A 24,662-nucleotide genomic window follows, 5' to 3' on the forward strand; every position below is an offset into this window, starting at 1 on the left:
CAGCGGTGGCACGGGCGAAGTAGCTCATTCGATGTGGGTCCCATGGAAACGCCACCGATTTGCTTCCGTATATGGTATCGGTGGACGCGGTCGGCCAACGCCCTCTGCATGCCTTTGCAATGACGTCATCAGTTCAATACAGCGGACGCCACTATGTCGTCATATCTAATTCTCGTGCGGTACACTGCTTTCGTCATAAGCCATTCGTCATACTCTCATGCTCCGCTTTCCGTCCCATGCTTTCACTGTAGCCTCCTCCTCTGCTTCCCTCCTCGCGCTCTCATCGCTATCGCAGTCTTTCATCCCCACTGCGCTCCGCCATCGCTCTTTTATCCTTCGCTGTGCTGGTTCGCTCGGTTACGCCGAGGGACGCCGACGCCGCCGCTCAACGCAGGAACAGGCGCCTAATAGCTGCGCTCTAAAATACTCAGATGACAGTTTCTAAGGTGAAAAATTCAGTCATATCTATACTTCAACATTTTCAAAAAAAAGAAAGAAACAGTACCTAAAGGCCTCCTGAACCATCCCTCGGGCTTGGTGAAAAACAACCTAGTCCGCGGATAGCGTACGCTCCGGTGAAAATCTCAGCCGAGTTCTGCAGTAGTGCGTGACGTTTGAAGCACGCAAGCGGAGCGCAAAGTCACCTTTCTCTCAAACACTCTCTTTTCAACAGAAGCCTGCTGCTCACTTCTTTGTGGACGCTTTGCTTCGTAATATTGGCAACTCCAGAATCCGCCACTTGATCTGGCAAAACTGCCCAAATAAATGAAGATTGCTACGACATCCAGGTTCGCGGTGGCTCTTTCACTTGGTGCTGTGGTAACGTTGCTCTTTTGTCGCCACGAATCCAGCTGTTTCGTGAAAGCAGAAGGTGTCCTTGCCGCCGATCACCTTATTTTGATCGCGCTCGAGGATTTTAGCCACAAAATTGCGGAAATAGTCGCGCTGTGCGTGCAAAGGTCCAGTCTGCCCAGTGAGCCACATCACTTTCTTTAAAGGGCGAATAACCTTTTAAGGGAGCCGGAGGTTAAAGAAAAGGAAGTCCTTGTGCACAGTGGGTCTCCGAAAGGTGCAAGAACTTGTTTGCGAGGTGTGCTTCACAGTCGCAGGTATGATAGATGAAGTTTTCGACCCTCATAGTCACTGCGACTATGCTGCAGTGCAACTCCACACTGCGGCTCGTGTTGCCGCAGATCAGGTACACAATTTCACAATATTCACAATTATATACGGATATTTTGCACTGATGGGAGGAGGCTAACAACTGTAAATTTACCTTGTCAAGGTCTAGGTACAAGAACAAACAAATGAGAGTTACATAGTTAGTTGCCACGTGTGATAAGGTCGTCTGCGTCTTGCTCGTGCTCCCAGTACGCAGTGTTCGAGGTAGGTTCCGGGCTTGGGGAAACAGCAGACACCCGTCGCGCGCCGAAATGATCAAAGCCTGCGAAACACGAAAGGGGAATAACAGCCAGTGACATCGACTTTAGTTTCTTTCAACAGGCTTCCAAGATTTAGCGAGGGTTTTCTTTTGACAGAGTTACTTTTATTATTGTAAATGCATGACGTGGAAACGTATTGAACCAGTTGTAATGGAATTTGGCTGAGTGCACAGTGCCAGAAAGCAAACCAGTTGGTTTGCTTCTAAATTTCTTGCGCGGAATAAACTGACCACTCACCTATTTGAATGATAAAACTTCTAGCGCTAAACTAAATCAAGCTTTGAAAACAATATGCAGCTTCACGGCATAGCATTTGTCATGACCAACTCCAGTCCTTCCGAAACAGATGTCATTCCCGCTACCGTTTGTGTAGAGAAAAGTACATTAGCGAGAACATTCCGGCGGCTTAAAACATTAGTACCACTAACGCTGGTGCGGAAATCTATAAACGAAAAGAAACCAAACGAAGCTTGAGCATACATCGCTAGAATTTATCAAAGCGCCTGCCTGAGAAAGGTGCACTCTCCCATTTGCAGCGCCTGCAAGAGATTTATTATAAGCAAACAGAATGCAATTGTCTACTCGCCGGGAATAAGTCGACCCGAGTGAAGTATTTCGAAGAAACCGATATGGTATCAGTCACCTTTTCCCAATGCGAAAGTTTCTTACCCAAGTCGCTCTCCTATGCGCGTTGCCTGCTCCTTTCTAGAAAAGATGAAATCATACATTGCTTTCTTTTCACCATGATGGCACGCATAATAATACACAAGAAAAGTTTTTCGACATCTGTGTTTTTTTAATTTTTGAGCGCGTGAGCGGTGGCATCGCGACGATTTTAGAACTACGAGGAATCCGGCGTACGCCGTGATGCGACACCACCTTTCGCTTCAAACCTTAACCTGGATCGGCTCTTCCTTGGTGCGGCCGTACGCGGCTGCTATTGGCCAATAGCTGACGTCAATCAAGGAGGGTGTTTGTATCAGTGCGCTTCTTCCTACACTCTCAGGCAAAGGCACACCCTTTGGGGTGTATATCTGCCACACAACAATAATCGCCGTCTGCCTTGCTTTCATTTCCTTTCTTGAAAACGCCGCGCCCGCTACTTTCCTGTCCGGAATGCTCTGTCATGCTGATAACGCGCATGCCCTTCGTTACTGGGAAGTACCGGGCTGGTAGCGTTAAAGAAAGGAAATGCGGAAAAGACAGATGACGTTTATTGTTGTGTGGCAAGATACTACTCAAAGGGTGTAAACTTGTCTTAGAGTGTATTCTTAGGCTGTATATTCATTGACGAAGTTTTATGAACAGGCTGAAGTAAGCGAAAATCTGCTTTCGAATTTCGGCAATAATTGCGCACTTCGAAAAATAGTCGACTATCGCCTGCTAACGCTCGGCCGCGGCCACACGCGTAGGAAATAAACTTTTCTACCCTGCTTATCGGTGTCGTAGCCGTGGAGGCTTGCTAATTTCGACAAGGTTTGAACGCTAAACTACACTCGAAGCACACGAAACTTAAAGAGGAAGCTTTCTCTCGGGTGCTCCTATATAAATATATGGCAAGGAGAAATAGTGTTTCTCGGCAACCACAGCCCCAAATTTGATGATATTTGTAGCATTTAAAAGAAAATGTTAAAATCTAGCGACTGTTGGTTGCGAATGTTCTATTTATGTCGTTAGTTTATTTATAAATAGTGAGAATATTGAATATCCTCAGTCATGTATACAACTTTGAAACTCAATACTAATAGATGATATCACGGTTCTTTAAATTGTATATTATAGTACATCTAAAGCGTACAAAATTGATATATTACCCATGGCTTTAAGAAATGACGTATATGTGAATAAAACTTTCGCGAAACCCTTGTAAAATTGTAACAAAGTCACGCAAGATATAAATTTAGCCGAAAAAATTTGTCCGCTCTCGATTATCTAATAGATGCAATCCACAGAAATGCGATATCTATTTCGGTGCGAGCTACGAATTTGTAAACTTCGTGCTTCTGTTATTTTTCATACTTCGTCATTTTTCGAAATTCTATTAAAAAAATTCAGGTCCTAAATCAATATTCCGCTGCCAACAATCACTGGATGAACTCCCTCTCTCTAAAATGCAACAAATCTCCTTAAAATCGGTGCAGGGGATATCTCAGAACAGTGTTTCTGCGCTTTACATGCATTCGAGTAGGCGGTGTCGGAATTGGGCCCTAGCTAAAGATTCCTCATTAACAGCGGGCGCTGACTCCTGGCCACTCCTGGTTAGCCGCTTTGGCAGATTAATTGACAGCGCCTCGAGATGCGCAAGTTGGATGTGGCTACTATCCGTCGGTGAAGCTGGGGAAGGACGAAGTCGTATCCGCACCACGTAGCATGGCCAGTCGAACATATGAGGGCGAGCGCGCATTACAGCTGCATGTAACTGCGGTGACATGTAGCGTCGATACCGCGGTCACCGCGGGGTGTCGTCACGATCGAGTCCATTCGCTAAGCGCACTTCGGCTCGCTGACGAAAAACCGCGTTTGGCTCACGCTTGGCGCATTGCCGTAGGCACCAAAGGCGGAAGTCGTGGCGCCTACCTTAACATCCAAAATCGAGTTTGAGCTCTGCACGCCGCGGTGACGTCAAATAGGCGGACCGTGGTGGGAACGCACCATTCCGCTGTAGCCTTCGCAGTGCAAGGCGTTGAAGAAGGAACGGGAGCACAGCGGAGGCCGTGTTTGATTGCCATTAACTCCGCTTCTGCCGAACGCACTGACGTGCTTTTTGCAGCAAAGCGTCTTTGAAACAGCCCATATTAAATTGACATGCATTTCTCCACTTTGGTAAAGAGTGGTTCAGTGGTTAAGACAAGGATAATACAAGGATAACGCTTCCTTTTATAATGAAATTCCATTTTCCCAAATATTGCTTTTTTCTAAGTATGATGCCATTCCAACCGCAGTGAATATATTTTAGACGGGATAGTTCGAAACGCAGTGACGCACGAATACGTTTAGTTCGAAGTGTGAAAGCAACACGATAAAAGACGGTGTAGCACAAGCGGCGATTATTGGCCTTCTTTTTTTTTTAGCCTGGGTCGGCAAAAAACAAGAACACAAAAAAAAAAAAAACCACTGGCAATCACTCCACCACGTCGGTACACTTTCTTACGTGTAATTCCGTAAGGTGATGGTAACCGACAGACGAGGCAGCTGCTCATGGGTGCCAGTACAATTTCTCCACGGTAATCTTCCCATACCGAGTGCGGATGTGTTTCATTTATGCTTTCCCGGTTGCCGCTCCGCTATTGTGCACGTCCGGCGCTACTATGTCTCTTTTGCAGCCTCCTGGCTTTTCCGAAAATACTGATCCCAGCAAAACACATTCCCGGTATCTAGTATTTTATTATTAGGAAACTTTACTGCTAACACAGAAAACATTTTCTAGGCATCTGACGCGGTTTATCGTGTGAGAGTTGGTGTTCGTTCTGGGCACACGTTCACCTATTAAAGAATATAGACTACTAACTCCCTGTTTCAGCTTTAATTTCTCGGCCTGTTGACCACCCGTGCAACGTGTAACAATTGCTTAATGGGTTCCACTTGCAAGTGGAGATCCGCTGGTCTGATCCCGGCAGAAGGACCGGCAATTGATAATAAATATCGCTGATGATTTTCTTTTTGGGAGCTAGGCACGCTGTCAACGTTTCTGATTGTGGCAAGCACGAAACACATCGTGCTTACGCAGAATTGCTGCCAGGAGTATGCCTCACACAGAATAAAACTAGGCTTTCCAATTCTGTTCTCTCCTGACAGCTCTATCCACTTGTCAAGGTGGTAAATCATATGTTTCATAATTGTGACATGAGTGCCTTTTGGTGAGTGTTCGGTAATGTTGGGTTCTCCTCCTGGTCTTGTACATGCATATACTTACGCGGTGGATGAACAAGGCACATTCATCGGCTTGATATTGTAAACGAATATTATCCCTCTTTGCAACCTGCAATGCTTCTACTGATACGCCTGCTAAGTTATAAGTGAATTTTAGTCATTTCTACTGTTAGCTGCCATCGAGACTGCTCTACGCAATATCTTTTAAATATATTTTCTTTGTGATGATACCGACTTTACTAGGGTTCTAGGCCGCGCTAAGCTGCTCTTGGAGCCGCTATTGGCGCAGGGCCTTTTTATCAATTTTCAAATAAATATAACTATTTCAGAGTAAGTATGTTATAGATGAGATAAACACGGTGGTATGAAAAGAGCAGAGGATAAGCAATGATTGTGGTAATGGCGCATTCAATGCACAAAAATCTACATCGGTACAAGTCCAAGAGAGAGAGAGAGAAAGAGAGAGCGAGAGAGAACTTTAATGAGAACCAGCAGTTTAGTCGGCTGAGCCTAGGCCTCCCGCGATGGGACGTCGAGGTCTTGCTTCTTCGCCGCTTCGTAGGCCAGCTGGGTAGCCCACAGTTGGTCTTGGAGATGGGAGCTGCGCAGGGCGGCGTGCCATCTCGAGGTCACGGGATTAAGGTCTGGGTATTGATGTTTGCACTCCCATAGCATGTGGGGGACTGTTGCTGATTGAGTTTTACAGATCTTGCACGTGTAGCTTGGGTCGATGTTGGGGTATATGATGTGATAGCGTTTGAGGGAGGGGTATGTATTGGCCTGTTTAACTTGCGGTGAGGGGTGGGGAAGGTTCTTCTTTCTAGGTAAAATGACTTCACAAGGTCGTTGTATCTTGTAAGGCGGTCGCGTCCTGCGGGTGCACTTGCACCGTCTCCGGCACGGTTGACTACTCCTCGTACTACGGGGTGTGTAACTTTGTTGAGGTTGGTGAGGTGCGTATGGACAACGCCGGCGTGTGGTGGGGTTCAGACGACGGTGATCTGAGGCACAAGTCCAAATAAATAATATTTCATAGTTAAAGTAACACGCTATTAGTATACCTGTTACAGGCCACGAGTGAACGGTGATTGCGGAGAGGACTCTGGCATGTTCAGGGTGCCGTCAACTATGTACGTTGAAGTGCGTTCTAAGCGCCAGTGATGGCGTGAATAGTTGATGGGGAGGCAAGAAGAAAACTTCCCATTTGTAGACCAATCTTGCATGCGATGAACAAGTTAGAGGGTGGAGATAGAGAAGTGTTGTGACAAGACGAATTGTAAGGGATAGTTGTACAACAGCCGGTAGGGTCCCAATGAATTATATTTCTTCGAAACGTTCATAGTAAGAGCGTTTAATAAAACAAAAACCGCGGTGTTGTTGCCACATTTAAGTGAGGGAGGAGCTACGAATGCACAGGTTCACGAACACACATAATAGAACGACTGATGTTCACTGTCGGTGGCCTCATAGGTCTTCTTAATTGTAGAAGTAAGAGCTTGTCACTCTCTAGTATGCCGTTCAAACAAACCTTAATCAAACAAGCGAGATACTTGCAAGTGTCTTTTGTAATGTGACTGAAGCCCGCTTCAGCACTACCGGTTTTCGAGCGCTGTCAGCATGAGAATATTTCAGCAGGAACGCAGGAGTTAGTAGCTGCATAAAAAGGAACTGGAGTAGTTCTCCGAATAATAATCGCCGGACACAGCCACGTCAGATAATGTAGGTCAATGTAGAGTCCGTAAAAATTGCATCAACTTTCTTTCAGGGTCTCCGAAAGACGGGACCGGATGCAAATGTCATGGAGAAGTCATTTATGTACAGTATATTGGGGCGTGACGCAAGCGAAGAAGTAGCAGCTGGTGTGAAACGGACGAGGACGATTAACCGCTGGAAGCTTCCAGTGCAGTTTTACCACATTGCAAAGGTAAGAAGTTGCTGCGCGGCTTCTAAGCGTTAAACGAAAGTGTCAGTACTGATCAATGTGACCGACACTTTGAAGCACTAGAACTTAGGCACAAAAGAGCAGGAAAAGAAATGAGAGAGAAAAGGAAAAGCAGCGAGAAAGTATTTTGGTTGTCGCTACGGCGCAAGATATGCAGCTATTTCGAAGAGTTTAAAAAAATAAAACTGATGCCAGCACTGAAGCGCAGTGTTTACATGCTGCAGGTTGCTAAGGCAGAACTTGAGTAATGGCACGGACGGCTGGTGCAACTGTATAGCTGCAGTAGAGGCCGCTGAAAAATAGCCCCAGCAAACCAGAATTTAGGTGCGCTGTTATGGCAAAATATGCTGTTAGAAGCACCGTTTCATTGTCATCATCATCGGTTTCTTTTCCTGCCACCAGCCTTATGATGAAAACCTGCTTCAACAGCACCTTTTGCGATGAAACCACCTTCATATGTACGTTTGGTTGGGTCATCACAATTTAGCTGAACACTTTCTTCGGGAAGCACCGCCACGAAAAAGCGCACCTGGAAAAGCCCTAATGGTGAAACATAAAATGGAATTGATTTTGTACTTTTTGCCGATCCCAGCATAGTGCAAGATGTAGAAGTGTTAGGTAGGGAAAAGTGCAGTGATCATAGGTTAGTGAATTTGAAGAGAGATAGAGTAAAATTGGTCATGCAAAAATAGGCGAGACTAGACGCAGTAAGCGTAAAAGCAGACCAATTCAGGCTGGTACTTGTAGACAAATATACGGCCTTAGAACAGAGAGATGAAGATGACATAGAGGCAATGAATGAAACCGCAACTAGGCTGGCATCAGCAGCAGCAATTGAAGTAGGAGGTAAGACATCAAACCAACCAGCAGGTAAGCTCTCCCAAGTAACAAAGGACCCAATAAAGAAACGACAAAGAATGAAAGTGTCCAAATCAAGAGATGAGATAGAATTCGCGGAACTGTCAGAACTAATCAGCAAGGAGAAAATAAGGGATATTAACGTGAGCAAGACTGAGGAAGCAGTAAAAAATAAATGCAGCATGATATTAATGAGAAAAAAAAACTTGGCATAGGACAAGACAAAATGTATGCACTGAAAGCTAAGCAAGGTAATATCATCAGCAATTTCGAAGATACAGTAAAAGCAGCGCAAGAATTATGTACCGAACTGCACAATACCCAGAGCAGCCACGATGCTTCCATTCGAAGTAGTATTGAACAAGTTAGAGAGGCTCCTTCACCAACTATCGATGAAGTTGGAAGGGCATTACAAAACATGAAGCGAGGAAAAGCGGCAAGAGAAGAGGGAATAACAGTCGATTTATTCGAAGATGGAGGAGATATCATGCTTGAGAAGCTTGCGGCCCTTTATACGAGATGTCTCACTACTTCAAGGGTCCCGGAGAACTAGGAGAATGCCAACATTATACTAGCCAGCAAAAAGGGAGACGCGAAAGAATTGAAAAATTATAGGCCCATTAGCTTACGTCCAGTATTGAATAAAATATTCACCAAGATAATTTTCAGTAGAATAAAGGCAACACTTGACTTTAGTCAAGTGGATACTCTACAATAAGGGGATACTCCACAATAAATCACACGTCATCAGTCAGGTAATTGCGAAGCCTGCAGGGTACAATCAGCCGCTCTATATGATATTCATAGATTACGAAAAAGGCATTTGATTCAGTAGAGTTACCAGCAGTCTTAGGGGCATAACGTAATCTAGGAGTACAAGAGGCTTACATAAGTACACTGGAAAATATCTACAGAGATTCCACAGCTACTTTCATTCTACGCAAGAAAAGTAGAAAGGGGTCAGACAAAAAAAACATAATCGATCAAATGCTATTAACTGCATGCTTGGAAGAAGTATCCAAGCTATTAAACTGGCAAAGCTTAGGAGTAAGGACCAACGGCGAATATCTTAGCAACCTTGCTTGCAGTTGACATTGTCGTGTGCACCAACACTGGGCACAAGTTAAAACAAGTGATTGAGGGCCTTAACAGAGAGAGTGTAAAAGCGGAGCTGAAGATCAATATGCAAACAAAGACAATTATCAATAGCCGGACAAGGTAACAAGAGTTCAGGATGGGCAATCAGCCTCTAGAATCTGCGATGGAGTACATTTATTTAGGTTTACTTAGGCTTACATAGGTTTACTCACAGGGGATATTCTGATCATGAAAAGGAAACTTAAACACGAGTAAAAATTGGTTAGAGCGCATACGGCAGACATTGGCCAGATGCTGACGGGAAGATTACCATTGCCATTAAAAAGAAAGGTGTACGATGAGTCTATTCTACCGGTGCTAACATGAGGGGCAACAATTTGGAGACTGACAAAGAAGCTCTAGAACAACTAAAGAATCGCGAAATGAGCGACGGAAGAAATAATCTTAGGCGCAATGTTAAGACACAGGAAGAGAGCGGTATGAATCAGAGAGCAGACAGGGCATTCTAATTCTAATCAGAGAGCATTCTAATTGACATTAAGAGAAAGAAATGCAGCTGGGCAAGTCATGTAATGCGTAGGTTTGATAAACAGTGGACCATTAGTGTTACAGAATGGGTGCCATGAGATGGGACGCGCAGTCGAGTACGGCAGAAGACGGTGCCATGATGAAATTTAAGAATTCGCAGGTGCTAGTTGGTATCGATTGGAGCAGGACAGGGATAATTGGAGACCACATGTATTGGCCTTCGTACAGCAGTGGACATAAAATAGGCGGGCAGCGGTGATGACGATGATGATGATGGTGAGGTTGAATCCGTTAGAGTTTGTAAAGAAGGCTTACTCAAGGAAGCCAGAACGTCTCGGAGTCCTTAACGAAACATTTTTGGTAGGCGTCCTTTATATTTAGCCTGACATTTGGTTTGCATTTGGTAGAATCTTACATTTGAATAAATAGATAACTGGCGGCAGATAGTTATGCTTCTTGGTACATGTTAGCAGAATTTAAATTTCGTAAGTGCGGCGCGAGATTGGCCTTGACTATAGCGCCCGTATGGTTATTACAGCAACCTCTTACAATAAAGGGAGGCACTGCTAAGCTGGTGGGAAATCGTTTCTACATTATATAAGTTTCTAGGATACGAGCAGCATAACTCACTTCGTACTCAGCAGGCAACGCTGCAGAAGCTAGAAGTATGGTCGCAGAGGTCTCAATTGGTGCGCCTAGTGTATATTAAGCGCAGTGTTTGTGATTAGCGACGTTTCTTATAGCAAGACGCATTCATGTATTAGGACTCGCACTTTCGGACGTAATGTTATGTCACGGATTTCTTTGTGCACATTTAAGCTTAAAGCATGGGATGTGTTAGCCTCCGTCTTGGTCGCGACCAGAGGTGACGAACTGAGGCCGCTGGTTCCAGAATTGTGTATGTCTTCCTATTAAGTAGTATATGAGCTTTGATATGCGCCGCCTTCCATATGTCATATGTTGTGACACAACGTTACATCAAAATGCATGACGCACGCCTATGTAATTGTTTAATATATGTCGCATTATTTTAACGCGATAGCGTTAAGGAGCCTGTGTCGCAGAAAATCTGGCGAAAATATGTTCGCGCCGCCCATACCCCGGCCCTCCACGTCACGCAAGGAATTTACTGAATTAATTGAATTTCTCAAGCTACAATATGAGGGAAAATCTACGACTTGCACACAACCTACAGGCATGTTTAACAGGGAGAGGCGGGCTAGATGGTGGTCAATATTTGAATGCATCATGTAACTGCGCAAACGACAACGGACGAGGAAAGAAACACAAAGCACAGGCGCGGACAGGCGCCTCTCCCTGTTAAATATGTTACTTTCTAGTTGAATGGGCCCTGTTCTTCCTTCCTTTCCATGTGTGAATTCGATTCCGCACCTGTCCTGTATGTTTCTTTCCTCGTCTGTTGTCGTTTGCGCGGTTACATGATGCATTCCAATAACTACAGACACGATAGCTCTCGGATTGTAATTTGACTATAGGAGAAAAGGTGATTCTGTCACGCGAAAACTCAAAGAAACCCCTTTTCCAGCGTTTCTACCATTCACAGACCGGCCGCAGCGTCCGCCATTTGCGCGCGCCGGAGCGAGGGTGTCTTGTGGGTCACCAAGCGGCGCGTCCGTTTCCTTGCAATACCTCCAGTGGACGCTCGCATCGCGGCCCACGCAAGTGGCCGCGTTTCTACCACAAAGCCCGCGTTCGTGCATAGCATTACTGTTACAAACGCTTCAGTGGCCAGGAATCGTGAAAAGCAGTCGGGGATCTTTGAAAGCTATTGCGTTGCACTTTTAAAGGCAAAGATTAAGCGTCGTCCAAATTTTTTTCTGGTCACGCATGTGACCCCTGTGAGAAGCCATCAGCCTTCGTAGCCTTGTATGCTAAGGTATAAGTAAGGAACATATTTAAACACTCGTAGGGATTATGCTGACTTAGCCCTCCTACATTATTTTCTGCTGTACCTGTCGTTTTTGTTTTTCTGACAGTCGATGCTTACTGTCAGCTACGGTGTAGAAAGCACATCAAGAAAAGCTGCCGAGCTCCGCCTGTTCGTGGATCAAAAATCAACCGCAGCGCAGATACATGACTACATGGGCCGCAGCTTGCACCACTTACGCGAGGTAAGACGCGCATGTCATGTGTGATCTCGAATGGCACAGGTATATTCGGCTATTGCTTAATCTTTAATTTGGACACGTGAGTGGTCGTAGCCACATTTATCAAAACTAAAACGAAGATGCAATCTAGGATTCAGCGCCTCACGAGGCATCTGATTAACCAGTTAGCGTTCTCGGGGCGGAACATTGTTACGGGGAGACGAAAGATGTAAAAGACGTTTATTGGTTATTTGCAATAGTTTAGCGACAAAAAAAGGGCGAAGGCTATGCGAATCAGTCTATTCGTCGTCTTCGGTGCTCTCCTTAGTTTTATGTTCGGCATCGCCCTGTGACATGATCTCTGGCGGGGAAAACGCCATCATGGTGATCCCTAGTGTGTGCAGTGATATTCCTCGAGGAAGGGGACGTTAACCAAATCAGTTTAAGATTGAGGATCGGTGGTAGCAATAGTTAGGCGCCATTTGACACGTGACTTGGGTCAGTTTCCCCAACGTATGGTAAGGGCTTGAATAGCGCGAAAACCATTTTTGAGAGGGGCCGACGTGCAGTGAGACCTGTTGCCGAACAAAGTAATTTCTGCTTCACAAACTTCACATTTTGCAGCTCTACAAGGTTACGATAAATGTCTTCAGCTTGTGTTTTCTTAAAGTGCCTAAATGTCGCCCACATGTCCTTATTGATGTTAACTAGCCGACGTTCTTGCAGCCTGCTACTCTTCTGCTGAAGGTGTCCTTATCTTCTTCCTTCTACAACGCCATCATTATTCATATTCTCAGTGCTGCCAGAGGAGGTACGTGCAATTTGTAATTTCTTACTGAATTCTGTTACCTGCTAAATATTTTTTTTTATTTTAAGAATTATCGAGGTCAGCCCACCTGTTAAACAATTGCTATTTTTCTACGACGGCTACTGACTTTGTATAGGCCTGCATATATCAGCCAGGATCTTCTTTAGCACTGCTGCGACTGTGAAGACTTCGGAAAAGAAGAAAGCTGTCTCGGTCAATGACTCATCATTTACAGAGATATTGCCCAGACTCCAGCCTGAATTCGAAAATGATTCATCTTTTTCTTCGTGACCACAGGATTCAGACTATGATGTCTGTGAATATGAAATTTCATATGAATGTACGTGTCTATAGTCGGGTACAACTTTAGAAGGCAGGGGTATTTGCTCCTCAAAGGCGGATGCACACGAGCTTCCACCAATGGGCGCGCACTCTAGATTGACGTCACGAGCCGGACGGCCGGTGACCCCACCGATGCAGAACATGGCAACCCACGCTTCGAACTGGATGGAGTCGCGTCAGCAGGACTAGTTCTTACTCGCGGAGGCAATCGGCTGCCGTGCTTGGGTCACATAGGCGGGACCTCTCCTGTCTTGTTAAACTGTACCCAACTGTAGTGCTTTGCTGTGTTGCATGACATTTAGCTGTATCTAGTTACTATAGTAGTTTGCTTTACTACTGAACCATTTCTTTACTACTTCTATTTTAGTACATTGTTTGAATATATTTGTTAGTTTTCTTTGTGCTATGCAACCGAAGTTTGGTCTACGGACTGCAGTATGTTCTAAGTAAAATAAATAAATACATATGTAACGTGTGCCGACATAGACGTCGTCAATACTAGATGAGTAAGGGTGATAGTGAATTGCGCTACCATTCCACTTCAACTACCGTACCAGGTACACGCACGAACTTATCAGAAGGGCAAACGCAAGAATTGTTTTCGCTCATACAGTCTCGCTTTTTTTCTGCCTAGTGTAAGAGCGGAAGGAAGTCCTAGTGTAAGAGTGCAAGGAACGAAGTGTAGAAAGAGGGGCGCTGCATGTACGATCTGACGAATGCCCGCAATTTCGCAAGAGAGCAATAAAACCTTGAATAGGGGCCAGAATCGCATACCGCGAAATCAAAGCCGCGTGGAATACACAAATAAATGAATGGATGAATAAATATTGTATAGTAAGGAAGAAATGTAGAAAACCAGTCATACATCTAGTACCGAAAAACAACGGAAAGAGAGAGAGAGAGAAAGAGAGAGAGGCTTCTTAGGGAATCCCGTCACTGTTTGCTTGCTGGCATGGCTAAAATGGAACTCAATATGGATAGGATGGCTAAATGGAGTCATACAACAACGCACCACACCATTACTCAGGCACACGTATGATGGAATAGAAGCTCTTGCTAAACTGAGCAAAGGGAATTAATGCGTTACCGAGAATTTAACCAGCCATTTCCAAATTCAGATCATTCTAGAGACGTGACGATAGCGACATCTCGTTCAATTAGGGTGACTTACCCTTAATGCTCGCAACGTGTTTAAGAGAAACACTGATGTAGTGAGCTAGCGCGAGGTCAAAAAAATATTTCTGCTTGTTTCGTTGAATTTCGTGATTTCTCTTGTATCGCTGAACGAAATGCTACGCAGAAGGTAGCGTACCGCAAGCCAATGTAGCTCATATATTGAAATAAAGGAAATTGGAGATTTTACACGCCCTAAACGCGATACGATTATGAGTTCTTATTTTGTTATAGCGCAAGCTTGACACGGACAACAGAAGGCACATCTGACACACAGCGCTGTGTGTGTCAGATGTGCCTTCTGTTGTCCGTGTCAAGCTTGCGCTATAACAAAATAAGATATGCCATACCAACAAGCCCCTATTGCTATCCTCAGCGATTATGAGGCATGCCGCAGTGGGGTACTCCGCATTAATTTGGACCGCCTGGTGTTCTTCAACGTGGGCCTAATGCAGTGCGTGCCGGCATCTTTGCATTGCGCCCCAATCGAAATGCGGCCACCGCGGCTGGGATTTGTTCCCACGACTCCGTACTTAGCCATAGCCGCTAAGCCACTACGGCGAGTAGCTCATATGTTTACTAGGATCCGATAACAAATATTTTTATATTGCTGCCGCAAAGCTAACTATTAAGAATACGACACAGATATTGGCTAATTGAATTAACAAGAAAACAAACATACTGGAGTTTTTTTCTTGTGGCTGCTAACAACGCACGGTATGATCCTGTCTCATATTCTCTTTCTTTTGTGATACAAAGTGAGTACCACACGCGCGTTTCTTCTTTTCTTTTTGCAGCGCTCGACGCCGAAGTTTTCAATGAGTTGGCTAAGATTTTGAGAGGCGCAGAAGCGGAGAGTGCTGACGTACCGCGAATGATAAAGGTGAGCCTAATCGCGTGGCAGAACGCGTCCATACTGCCGATGTTCATAAGCAGTTCTTTTCGTCAATTAGCTAAACGGAAACGTAAAACTAACGTAAAATTTTCCGAACAGCTAGCTTTCCCTCTGCAATGGAAAATTGTACCCTTGCAGATGAGCAATGTCACATGGGCTGGCGGGATCCCGCAATACCGGGCAGAATTCACGAAAGGAAATCACCTTTCTCCGCCGCGTAGCTTCAGCAGAGGATATTTACACTAGTCAATGTTCCTGCGCTTCGAGCTATCTCATAATTCTGCCTCGCTTTGCGAACTCCGAACTCCCTGATTAGCATAGATAGTGGAGCGACCACATGAAAACGCGTTCGTGCCGTGTTGAATCCCCGCGGACCGAAGTAACGTTATCTTCAAATGCAATGTTTTCTTTCTGAGAAACTCCTATGAGGGCACTTTCTTTGTAGTTTCGTCCTGTACACTGGCTTCGTGAAAATATTTTGCTTTTAGTTCAGCAATTATCAGCTAATAGAATCAACTCCAGCTTTTTGGACCATTAGGGCACTCTAGGACATGGTCGAATTATCTGAACAGTCGAAATAACAAACGGTGACAAAATGAACGAATCTCAAATATTTTTTATTTATTGTAGTAGAGTGTCTTCTTCATGGTTTTTTTTTTTTTTTGCTCTTGTAGCACAACTCAGGTAGTAAGAATAAACGCAGCGTTGGCGAGACCCTGCACAGAACAATCGGCAACAAATGGCTTCACGGGCAGAAAGAGCGTCGTTCAGTAAAAGATAAAAATAACTTTAAATAAAACGATTAAGTTTATGGAAGCAGTAACACTGTCTGTGCAGCTTTTTGTTTTCAAGATTTTAGTAACGGCTTCGTTCGACCATAAGAGCGGCTAGTCGGACTAGAATTGGCTTAAATGCCACGACTTCTGGTGCAAGCTAAACGAGTTTCCCTTCCATACAAATGTATGGTTCCTCGCCGGGACTTACCAGTGCGTCGAAATTAAGCCAGAATTTAAGTTAACAGAGGTCGATTTAACAAGCATCGACTGTATTACCCGAGGCTATTGACGTGCAAGTTAAGTCTTGTCCAAATGAGAATCAGTAGTAGGCCTTGCGCCACTAACATGCACCGGAACTTTACCAGGGAGGAATTGTCGTAATCTTTGCCTCTCGCCAGTGTACGGGGCTGGTGGTTCAACCTTACACAGCCAAAAGAAGACAAAAATGTAAATCTTTCGCTGTAAAACTAACCGTACGTAGGATAAATGATAGGTTGAGTTCTGTGCGGTTGACAATTTGAACTGAACGGCAATACTTAATAATTAGGAGCCGAATTTGCAAAGCTATAAGTTGGTAGGCGCTCTCGCCATAGGCCGACCGCTTCACTGTTCTTTTTTACATCATTCGCTTCTTTTTTGGCCACAATTCGTTTTGCCCGTATTTTTATAGAACATCAGCAAGTCGCACGGTGCGAAATGCCGCTCGAGTTCCCAAATGATTTCGATCGTGATTGTACCAAATTACACGTGCGTCGCGATAAGTGTTCTATACAGTTTCGAAAGTATGCGCGCATAAAGAAATAATCTCGAATGTCGTGCGGTGACAGACATAACATTGTAGGCGGACGAACTCGGGCAGTGCATGGTTTTATAGTCGACGAATGCGTTTGCTGCTGTTTTTGTGGCAGTTTCAGTGTTGTTTTCCTTCAGGGGCACAAGTTCACCGAACTGAGTTCACCGTTAACTTCGTCACAATCCCTATAACTTCAAAATACATCCAAAATCTTCATTGGCGGACATGCGCTGTGGCGAACTGTTCCAACGTATAACTTTTTTACAGCGAAGCTTTGCATGACTAGTCGATTCGTGCGTGCACCCGTCCGCCCATCCGTACGTCAGTCGGTCGCCTGTACGCCGAAAACTTCTCCGGTGCAAGTCCATGCACATGCGCGAAAAAAAGGGAGAAAGAAAGAGAGGCGCACGATTAGCCAACACCACCTACACTCTTCAACCAATTGCACCCTTTGGAGTGTATATTTGCCACACAGCAATAATTGTCATCTGTTTTGTCCGCAATACCTTTCTTTAACGCTGCGAGCCCGGTACTTCCAAGTCCCGAACGGAATGCGCGTTATCGGCATGACAAAGCATTCTTGACAGGAACTTAGCGAACGCAGTGTTTTCAAGAAAATAAACGCAAGCAAGACAGGTGACGATTATTGTTGTGCGGCAAATATACACTACAAAGGGTGTACAGTTGTTTAAGAGTGTAGATAGCACAAGGCCTGTTTACCCCTATCCATGACGTCACGCTACCTGGCCAGAAATTGCCATTAGCAAGGCTGGCGCGATGAAAGCGCTGACATCAGAATTACTGTTGCCTACTTGGGAACTACTGGAGAATACCTTAGTAACAGTCTCGGAAGAGAACAGCAATTTACAATAGGCAGTGAGGCACTGGAAGTCGTAAGGGAATACATCTACTTAGGGCAGGTAGTGACGGCGGATCCGGATCATGAGACGGAAATAATCAGAAGAATAAGAATGGGCTGGGATGCGTTTGGCAGGCATTCTCAAATCATGCACAGCAGGTTGCCATTATCCCTCAAGGGAAAAGTGCATAACAGCTGTGTCTTACCTGTACTCACGTGCGGGGCAGAATCCTGGAGGCTCACGAAAAGGGTTCTACTTAAATTGAGGACAACGCAACGAGCTATGGAAAGAAGAATGATGGGTGTAACGTTAAGGGATATAAAAAGAGACGATTGGGTGAGGGAACAAACGTGAGTTAATGACATCTTAGTGGAAATCAAGAAAAAGAAATGGGCATGGGCAGGACATGTATTGAGGAGGGAAGATAATCGATGGTCATTAAGGGTTACGGACTAGATTCCAAGGGAAGGGAAGCGTAGCAGGGGGTGGCAGAAAGTTAGGTGGGCGGATGAGATTAAGAAGTTTGCAGGGACAGCATAGCCACAATTAGTACATGACCGGGGTAGTTGGAGAAGTATGGGAGCCGCCTTTGCTCTTCTGTGGGCTTAACCAGGCTGATGATGATGATGATGATGTGATGATGATGATGACTTGGGAACATCCCGTGAGATTCTGGGCCGTCGGGCGGGCTAACATGACGTCATAGATCGGAGTGGAAAGGCCTTGTGCTCTAGGTGGTGATGGATTAGCTGCACCGGTAGTGACGTCACTGCTCTACGTCGCAGCAGAGGGCGCGCAGCACTTTCTCGCCGGCTCCGAAATGAGTAGGCGATGCTCGTCAAACGTGCTCCGTAGGAGCAGGCAGCTTTCTATCGGCAACGCCGCGAGCAGAACCGAGAACGAGCTCGTCCACGGCGTGCCGATGCTGCAGCACGGGCGCAAGAACAGGCTCGTGCAGCCGAGCTCAAGCAGCAACTGCGTGCCCAGGATCTGGCTGCCTAACAAGCCGTCGTTTAATGATCCCTTATGATTAACTCAGTGATAAACATTGGGGCCGAATGTTTCAGCTTCGCTGGTTAACCATATCTACGGAGTGCGTGAGAGGAGATTTCTTTATGAATGTCGGACGCATAATTGCGACGTAATCGTGGCCAGAGTCTACTTATTTACTTTTGTTCTTGAGATTCGTGCATCTTTTTACTTTGAAGCTGAACATTTCGACAGAATTGCCTGTCTGGTTGGGAAATTGATTAGGACGACCCTGTAACCTCCCCCCCCCCGCCTCCCATCAAGGGCACCCTCGCGAGCACTCCCCCCAGCACCGGTCATCCCAGCACCATGGAAGCCGTCAACAACGCCCCCCCCCCTTTCCTTTTGTTTCCCCTCACCTTTCCGTCTGTGAAGTGTCTCCCCACCTCCCGTGCTCCCCCCTCCTTTCTTCAAAAAAGACGCTTTAAAAGCGGCGCACCGCCACCCCCCGAAGAACAACCCCCTGAAGAAGGAGCCGAATGGGCTCCGAAACGTCGGCCTAATAAAATTCAGTAATTTGTTGGAGTCAGTCTCAAGTCCTAATCTTTTTACTTTACGTGTCCATCAGAAATATGGCATCTCACAGTAGTGGTAGCAAAAGCCAGATAGCCCAGTCAATTTTGCTCATTAATTCACATTGTGCAGCAAATGAAAAAGTAAGAGATATGCTCAATTCTCAAACAGTGTTTAATAACCTTACGTTCGCGTTTACTGCAGGAACTGGGTCAAGTTCTCAGGGAGTCTCCAGAAAAAGAGAAATTCCTCAAGATGACATCAGAGGTGGGTACAGTTCAGGAAAATGCACTGGGTTTTAATGAAGGTAGATAAAGAAACGAGCTCTTTGATGCAGCATGTTTTAAAGAGGCTACGGAATAACACTAGTCTTCCTAAGCTACCTTAGAAGACGGAGCTTCTTTAATTAAAAATGACCCAAAGAGCTTGCTTAGTCGCTTGGGCGCTGCACTGCTGAGCACTAGTTCGCGGGGTCAAATCTAGGCGACGGCGGCCGCATTTCGATGGGAGCGAAATTAAAGAAGGCCTGTATACCGTGCATTGGGTACACGTTAAAGAACCCCTCAGGTGGTCAAAATTAATCTGGAGTCCCCCTACTATGGTGTGCCTCATAATCATATCGTGGTTTTGCCACGTGGAACCGCGAAATGTTTCACTTGAAGATCAAAAGCCAATCGAATCATGTGGTCTAATAACTTCACTGAGCGATACGCCGGCTATGTCACACGCTGTGAAAATGGAGTCCGGATTAATTTCGACTATTTGGGATTCCTTAATTCACAGCTATATATAGAAGCGCACGAGAATGACCACAATACATTCCTGACCACTTCCGTATGCCAAATGGACTGTCACTCACTGTTGTGGGAGCGGGGTGAATTCGGTTGCGTTATGATTCGGGCCGAAGATTCGCAAGGAAGTGTCATCTGGTTTCTATGTCTGAACAATTACGAATGCCCTATTTGAATGGATCTGTCCACTAAGGTGTCTTCTGAATGTCACTTTAAATTAGGCAACGTTTCAAGCGGAGGATCCATCGACGGGATATGCGTTCAAAACCTAGCTGTTAATATACCGTGACTCAATATGTTTGTTCGGAGGCGCTTTATGTAACGCAATTACATAAAATAAATGTCTCAGTTGTGTGCTGCTTGGTATTTACATTGACATCAGAGGAAACAGAATAAGCGCACGTTTTAACTGTATGCACGACCCGCATCTGATTCATGTGATTTCTGTCACTCCCAATTCCCGCCCGCCACTATACGCTGTAAAAGAAGATTTAAAAAATCAGAGATGCTGTCTGGTGAGTGGCATCGCACACCAGACTGTTCGGTCCTGAGGCGAATGGTAATGTTATATGCAGCAGACATAATGGCTTGTGTATCGCTAAGATTACACTCATCATACGCAGGAACCTCGATCAGGAAACATCGTAGTAGCCGTTATCGGCTCGCGCATACTCATTTCATAGGTCATGCTCCAGTATTAAAATTGCGCACCAGTTGCTCATTATTTTTAAACGCATGCGCACTTCAAAGTCTATGTTGTACGAAAGACGTTGGTCGCGAGTGCAGAAGGCTTTGGAAATTCCATGAGAGCTGAAAAAAAAAAAGCCTTCCTAGGCGTCACCGACTAAAGAAGGCAAGGTGTTGCCAAGGAAAATCGAAACAATTATGCTTACTCTTTGCTTAAAGCTTATAATATTGCTTTATAAAAAAAAGCTTGGCCTGTGGTTATAAATTCGATGACATTTGAAACTAGGATATAAAAATTGGTTCCGTTATTTCTTAATGGCGGCACAGTCTCCATTCGCAATTCAATCGTCGCACTCCTGTTGTCGCTGGGAATTGGCTCTGGAAGTTGGAACACAGCAAATACACAAATTGGTAGGAGTGCACACACTTTCACTTTAGTACCGACATTTGTTCTTGAAAACATTGCTAAAGAAGTCCTCAGAATTGTCTACTAATGCGTAAACATCCTTTGGCTGGGCTGCTACTTCGTTTTGCTTACTTATTTAGCAACATGTGCATGTCTACGAGTCATTACTAATAATGTACTACTACAGTATAATACAGCATACACGTGCTAACTTGACCAATCATGTATTTATTTTTCCTATATATCGTATCAACTGAGCCATACGCCGTCGCAACCGCTTGTCTTTTTTTTTTTTTTTTGCCACACACACAGATTCTTCTTTTATTTATTTTTTATTTTCCTTTTTTAAGATCTTGACACGGCGACGGCAACGTCGCCAATTTTGCTTTCTTTTCTAGCGCTACCAATCATAGATCCTTACACTATTAACCTATCTACTAATTAGCTATTCTGTCCTTTCTATTCCACGCAATCCCCAATCAGGTTTCTTTGCAGGCAGACCAATAATGTGAGAAAGAAAGCTTTCAAGGGTGCATGACGAGAACGATTATCTCTTTTATTCTTTTTTTTAATTTGCATTCCTTCTTTACCAATCATAACGCTATCAATCATCTAGATTAACACTATTGTAACTATTTTAACGATTGAAAGTCTTAACTACACCAATTGTGCATTTATTTTGCAGATAAAAGGTGTGACACTTTCCGGGTTACGGACGGACCTTGCTGGGATAGTCGCAAGAGAGTGCTTACGCAATAAAATAATGTATAACTTCTAGAAGCTCATAAAGTATAAGATGTGCCTGCGCTCCTAATTGTATTATGGTAGAAGCTGAATTTTAAAAATTTAGTAGTAATGAAACTCATTTATTCTACACGTAACAGGAGGCATGTCAGTGGCTCTCAATGGTTGAAAACGAATGCGGAAAGAAGTACCGGGAATTCATGAAGAAGCATGGCCACAGGGCGGTTAAAGAGGTAGGTGAGCTTTGGCGTGTTGAACTCGTTATTTTTATACGACCCCTTCTGAGCGGATATGTAATATAGGCCGAGCTTTCCTGCCGTATTTTCATACTGCTTTATTGTACGCCTGTTAGGGCCCCTACCTTGTTGTTCTCTGGAGTTGTTCTCTGGAAAAAAGAAGTCAGGGAATCACTGATAAGTGATTGTGGTTGTTTTGGTGCAGACAACTCTAGCTATATAAACGTGCGCAACCTTTTCACTCTAAAGTTGACCCGGAAGTGCGAAATAAATAAATAAATAAATAAATAAATAAATAAATCAGAATATGTTGTCGGAGGCATGAGGACAACCACCTTTTACTTGCGATATCTTATAAAGATCGACCTTATTTGCGTCCTTATAAATTGCATATACAGATTGATTAGGCTTAAGTGTTTTGTATCAGCAGGTTTACAGATTGCATTTATAGAGCAAATGTAATGTTGCTGCGTGGTGTTCAACTCTCTGTGATGTAACAGGTCAGTTTTTGTTTTCGTGGCCATATATGCAAGAGTCAAGTTGATGAGAAGGTGGCGTGACTACATTATAACGATAATGACGCCGACAGGTTCATCAGCTTAGACACCATTGGGTCTGCATTGCATTAGAGAACTGCAAGGCAAAGCTAAATGCTAAATTAGGCTAAGATAAAAGGATTGCCTAATGTGGCTACCATTTACGTGCTTTTATTTCTTTTCTCAGCTTGATGTCTACACCAAGCCATGGTCACTGGATCCTTCGTCGCTTGTCAAATCTTTAAAGGTAAGAAATGCACAACGTGCCTGCGACTGATAAAAAAAACAACAACAGTGATGGAATTCAGCATTCAGAAACAGAACCTTCCGAGGTGAATATACCTTCACAAAATGAACGCAAACGTTAGGCTACACTAGCGATTAGCATCAGACATGGAGTGATGCACATACATTTGCCCAGAACGCACGTTTCAAGGTTTAACAAAAGAGCAGCCACATTAATTAAATGCATCATTTGATGAATGCTAAGTGGCATTGCGAGGTCGTGTATTTGAGGACCTTTATACCTCTACCTTTATAGGCCCCGAACGGCATGTAATGTTTCTTGAGCCGTAGTAACCGGCAAAATGATGACTGTTGTAACCGGCGAAATGATGTGTTACTGGCGACTCGCACACGGGTTTCTGCATTTGATCTCTTTCGCAACTCCCGTGTTTCTCGAGCTGCAAGGATTTGTGTTTTTTTCTTCGCCCCGTCATCTCTAACTAGTGCTTGCAAGTTTATCTGATGACTATCCTGGCTGTCAACCACTTTTCATTCTGTACATTTTAACGACGGCTATCTCTACTACACTGTCTAGGTGGCTGCAGCATCTCCTCAGGTAGAGCAGAAGGCTTCATCTACTTCGTGGGACGTCTCAAAGGTCCCATATAAGCTGTCCACCTTTCAGAGGTAAGAGTCAAATTCGCGCTTGTGTGCTGCTAACGCCGTGCAGTGAAGGCGAATGGGCTAACACCAAACAAAGAGAAGTCGTTTGAATGATGTTTATAATATGGTGTGAATAATGCAGTTTTCTTGAGAATATGCACCTACAAAATAAAAAATAGGAAAGGAAACTGAGCAAATGCCACTAAGGAAGCAACTTTATTGCGTCTGCGTCCTCACTGCAAATGATTGAGAATGTCCACCGCCGTATTCAGCGTACAAATCTTGCCAGATGCGGTGGCTCGGTGGCTATGGTGTCGCGCTGCAGAGAACTCGGTCGAGAGTTCAATTCGCGACGATGGCGGTCGAATTCAGGTGAGGAGTGAATGCGGAAACGATCGCTTACTGTGCTGTAGGTGCACAGTACAGGACCGCAGGTGGTGAATATTGATCCAGAGCCCTGAATACTGGTTTCCCTCATACCTCGGTGTGAGATTTCGTGAAGGTAAAGCCAACGGTTCTTTGAAAATTTCAGCCAGTCTTTGGCACGACCCCCCGATTTCAGGCAATTGTTGTTCCTGTGATGACTAAGCGAATGGATATTCCTGGGGAGGGAAGAAACAAGGCGGGTCATCTAGTCACAGTATGTACCCTATTCACCGAGACAAGTAGACAGCATCTTGTGTAGAGCAATGTAAATAGTTCACTACCCCCCCCCCCACCCCCCCTCAGGCGTGAAAGCGTCGTCTCTGTGGTTTTTTACGCGGAGGACGACTGCTAGCGTTTTCGGCGGCCGAAATGAACAACCTCATGGGAAATCTGGATGAGCGAGTAGTAGGTGCGACCGGTGAGATCTCGTAGGTTAGGTCAGTCACCTGGCGGAGGACCCGGCAAGGACCGGAGTAGCCGGACATGAGGTTTCCCGTAGGCATAGCATTAGCGACCTAGGCGCCGGTGGGGTATTTCAAGGAAAATAGCCAGAAGAGCGTATGGCGGTCTGCAGTGACTGTAACTGGCCGACCGTATAAGTAAGGGCGGAATTTCGTCACTGCCCAGACAATTGCAAGGTAGTGAAGTTTGGTGATAGAGTAATTCCGCTCAGCTGAAAAAAAAAAAGCAGGCTGATGACGTATGCAATCACGCGGTCATGGCCTCACTGGCTTTGGCGTGAAATGGCGCCGATTCTATTACCATTGGCATCGGTGCGGACTACCGTAGGAGCAGAAAGTCGAAGCGTGCCCGAATGGGTGCAGATTTCAGTTTTAGGCACGGCCGATACTCCACACCTGCTCCAGAAAGGCTGTAGGCGGAAGAAGCAAGAGGGCCTGTCTATTTACATTGT

At 44.9% G+C, this 24,662-nt stretch overlaps 1 protein-coding gene across 1 annotated transcript in view; it reads left to right on the forward strand.

Annotated features, from left to right (window-relative positions):
• LOC126540571 (rifampicin phosphotransferase-like) overlaps window positions 1-24,662 on the forward strand; it is a 67,050-nt gene that overhangs the window by 23,230 nt on the left and 19,158 nt on the right. Inside the window, exons 15-22 of the mRNA XM_050187410.2 lie at window positions 7,078-7,236; window positions 11,736-11,870; window positions 12,573-12,657; window positions 14,967-15,052; window positions 19,240-19,302; window positions 21,804-21,896; window positions 22,623-22,682; window positions 23,256-23,347. Of these exons, the coding sequence (XP_050043367.2) occupies window positions 7,078-7,236; window positions 11,736-11,870; window positions 12,573-12,657; window positions 14,967-15,052; window positions 19,240-19,302; window positions 21,804-21,896; window positions 22,623-22,682; window positions 23,256-23,347 (773 nt within the window). The remainder of the gene's footprint in view (window positions 1-7,077; window positions 7,237-11,735; window positions 11,871-12,572; window positions 12,658-14,966; window positions 15,053-19,239; window positions 19,303-21,803; window positions 21,897-22,622; window positions 22,683-23,255; window positions 23,348-24,662) is intronic.

Source organism: Dermacentor andersoni, chromosome 2, assembly GCF_023375885.2.
Source record: "Dermacentor andersoni chromosome 2, qqDerAnde1_hic_scaffold, whole genome shotgun sequence".
NCBI classification, from domain to species: Eukaryota; Metazoa; Arthropoda; class Arachnida; order Ixodida; family Ixodidae; genus Dermacentor; species Dermacentor andersoni.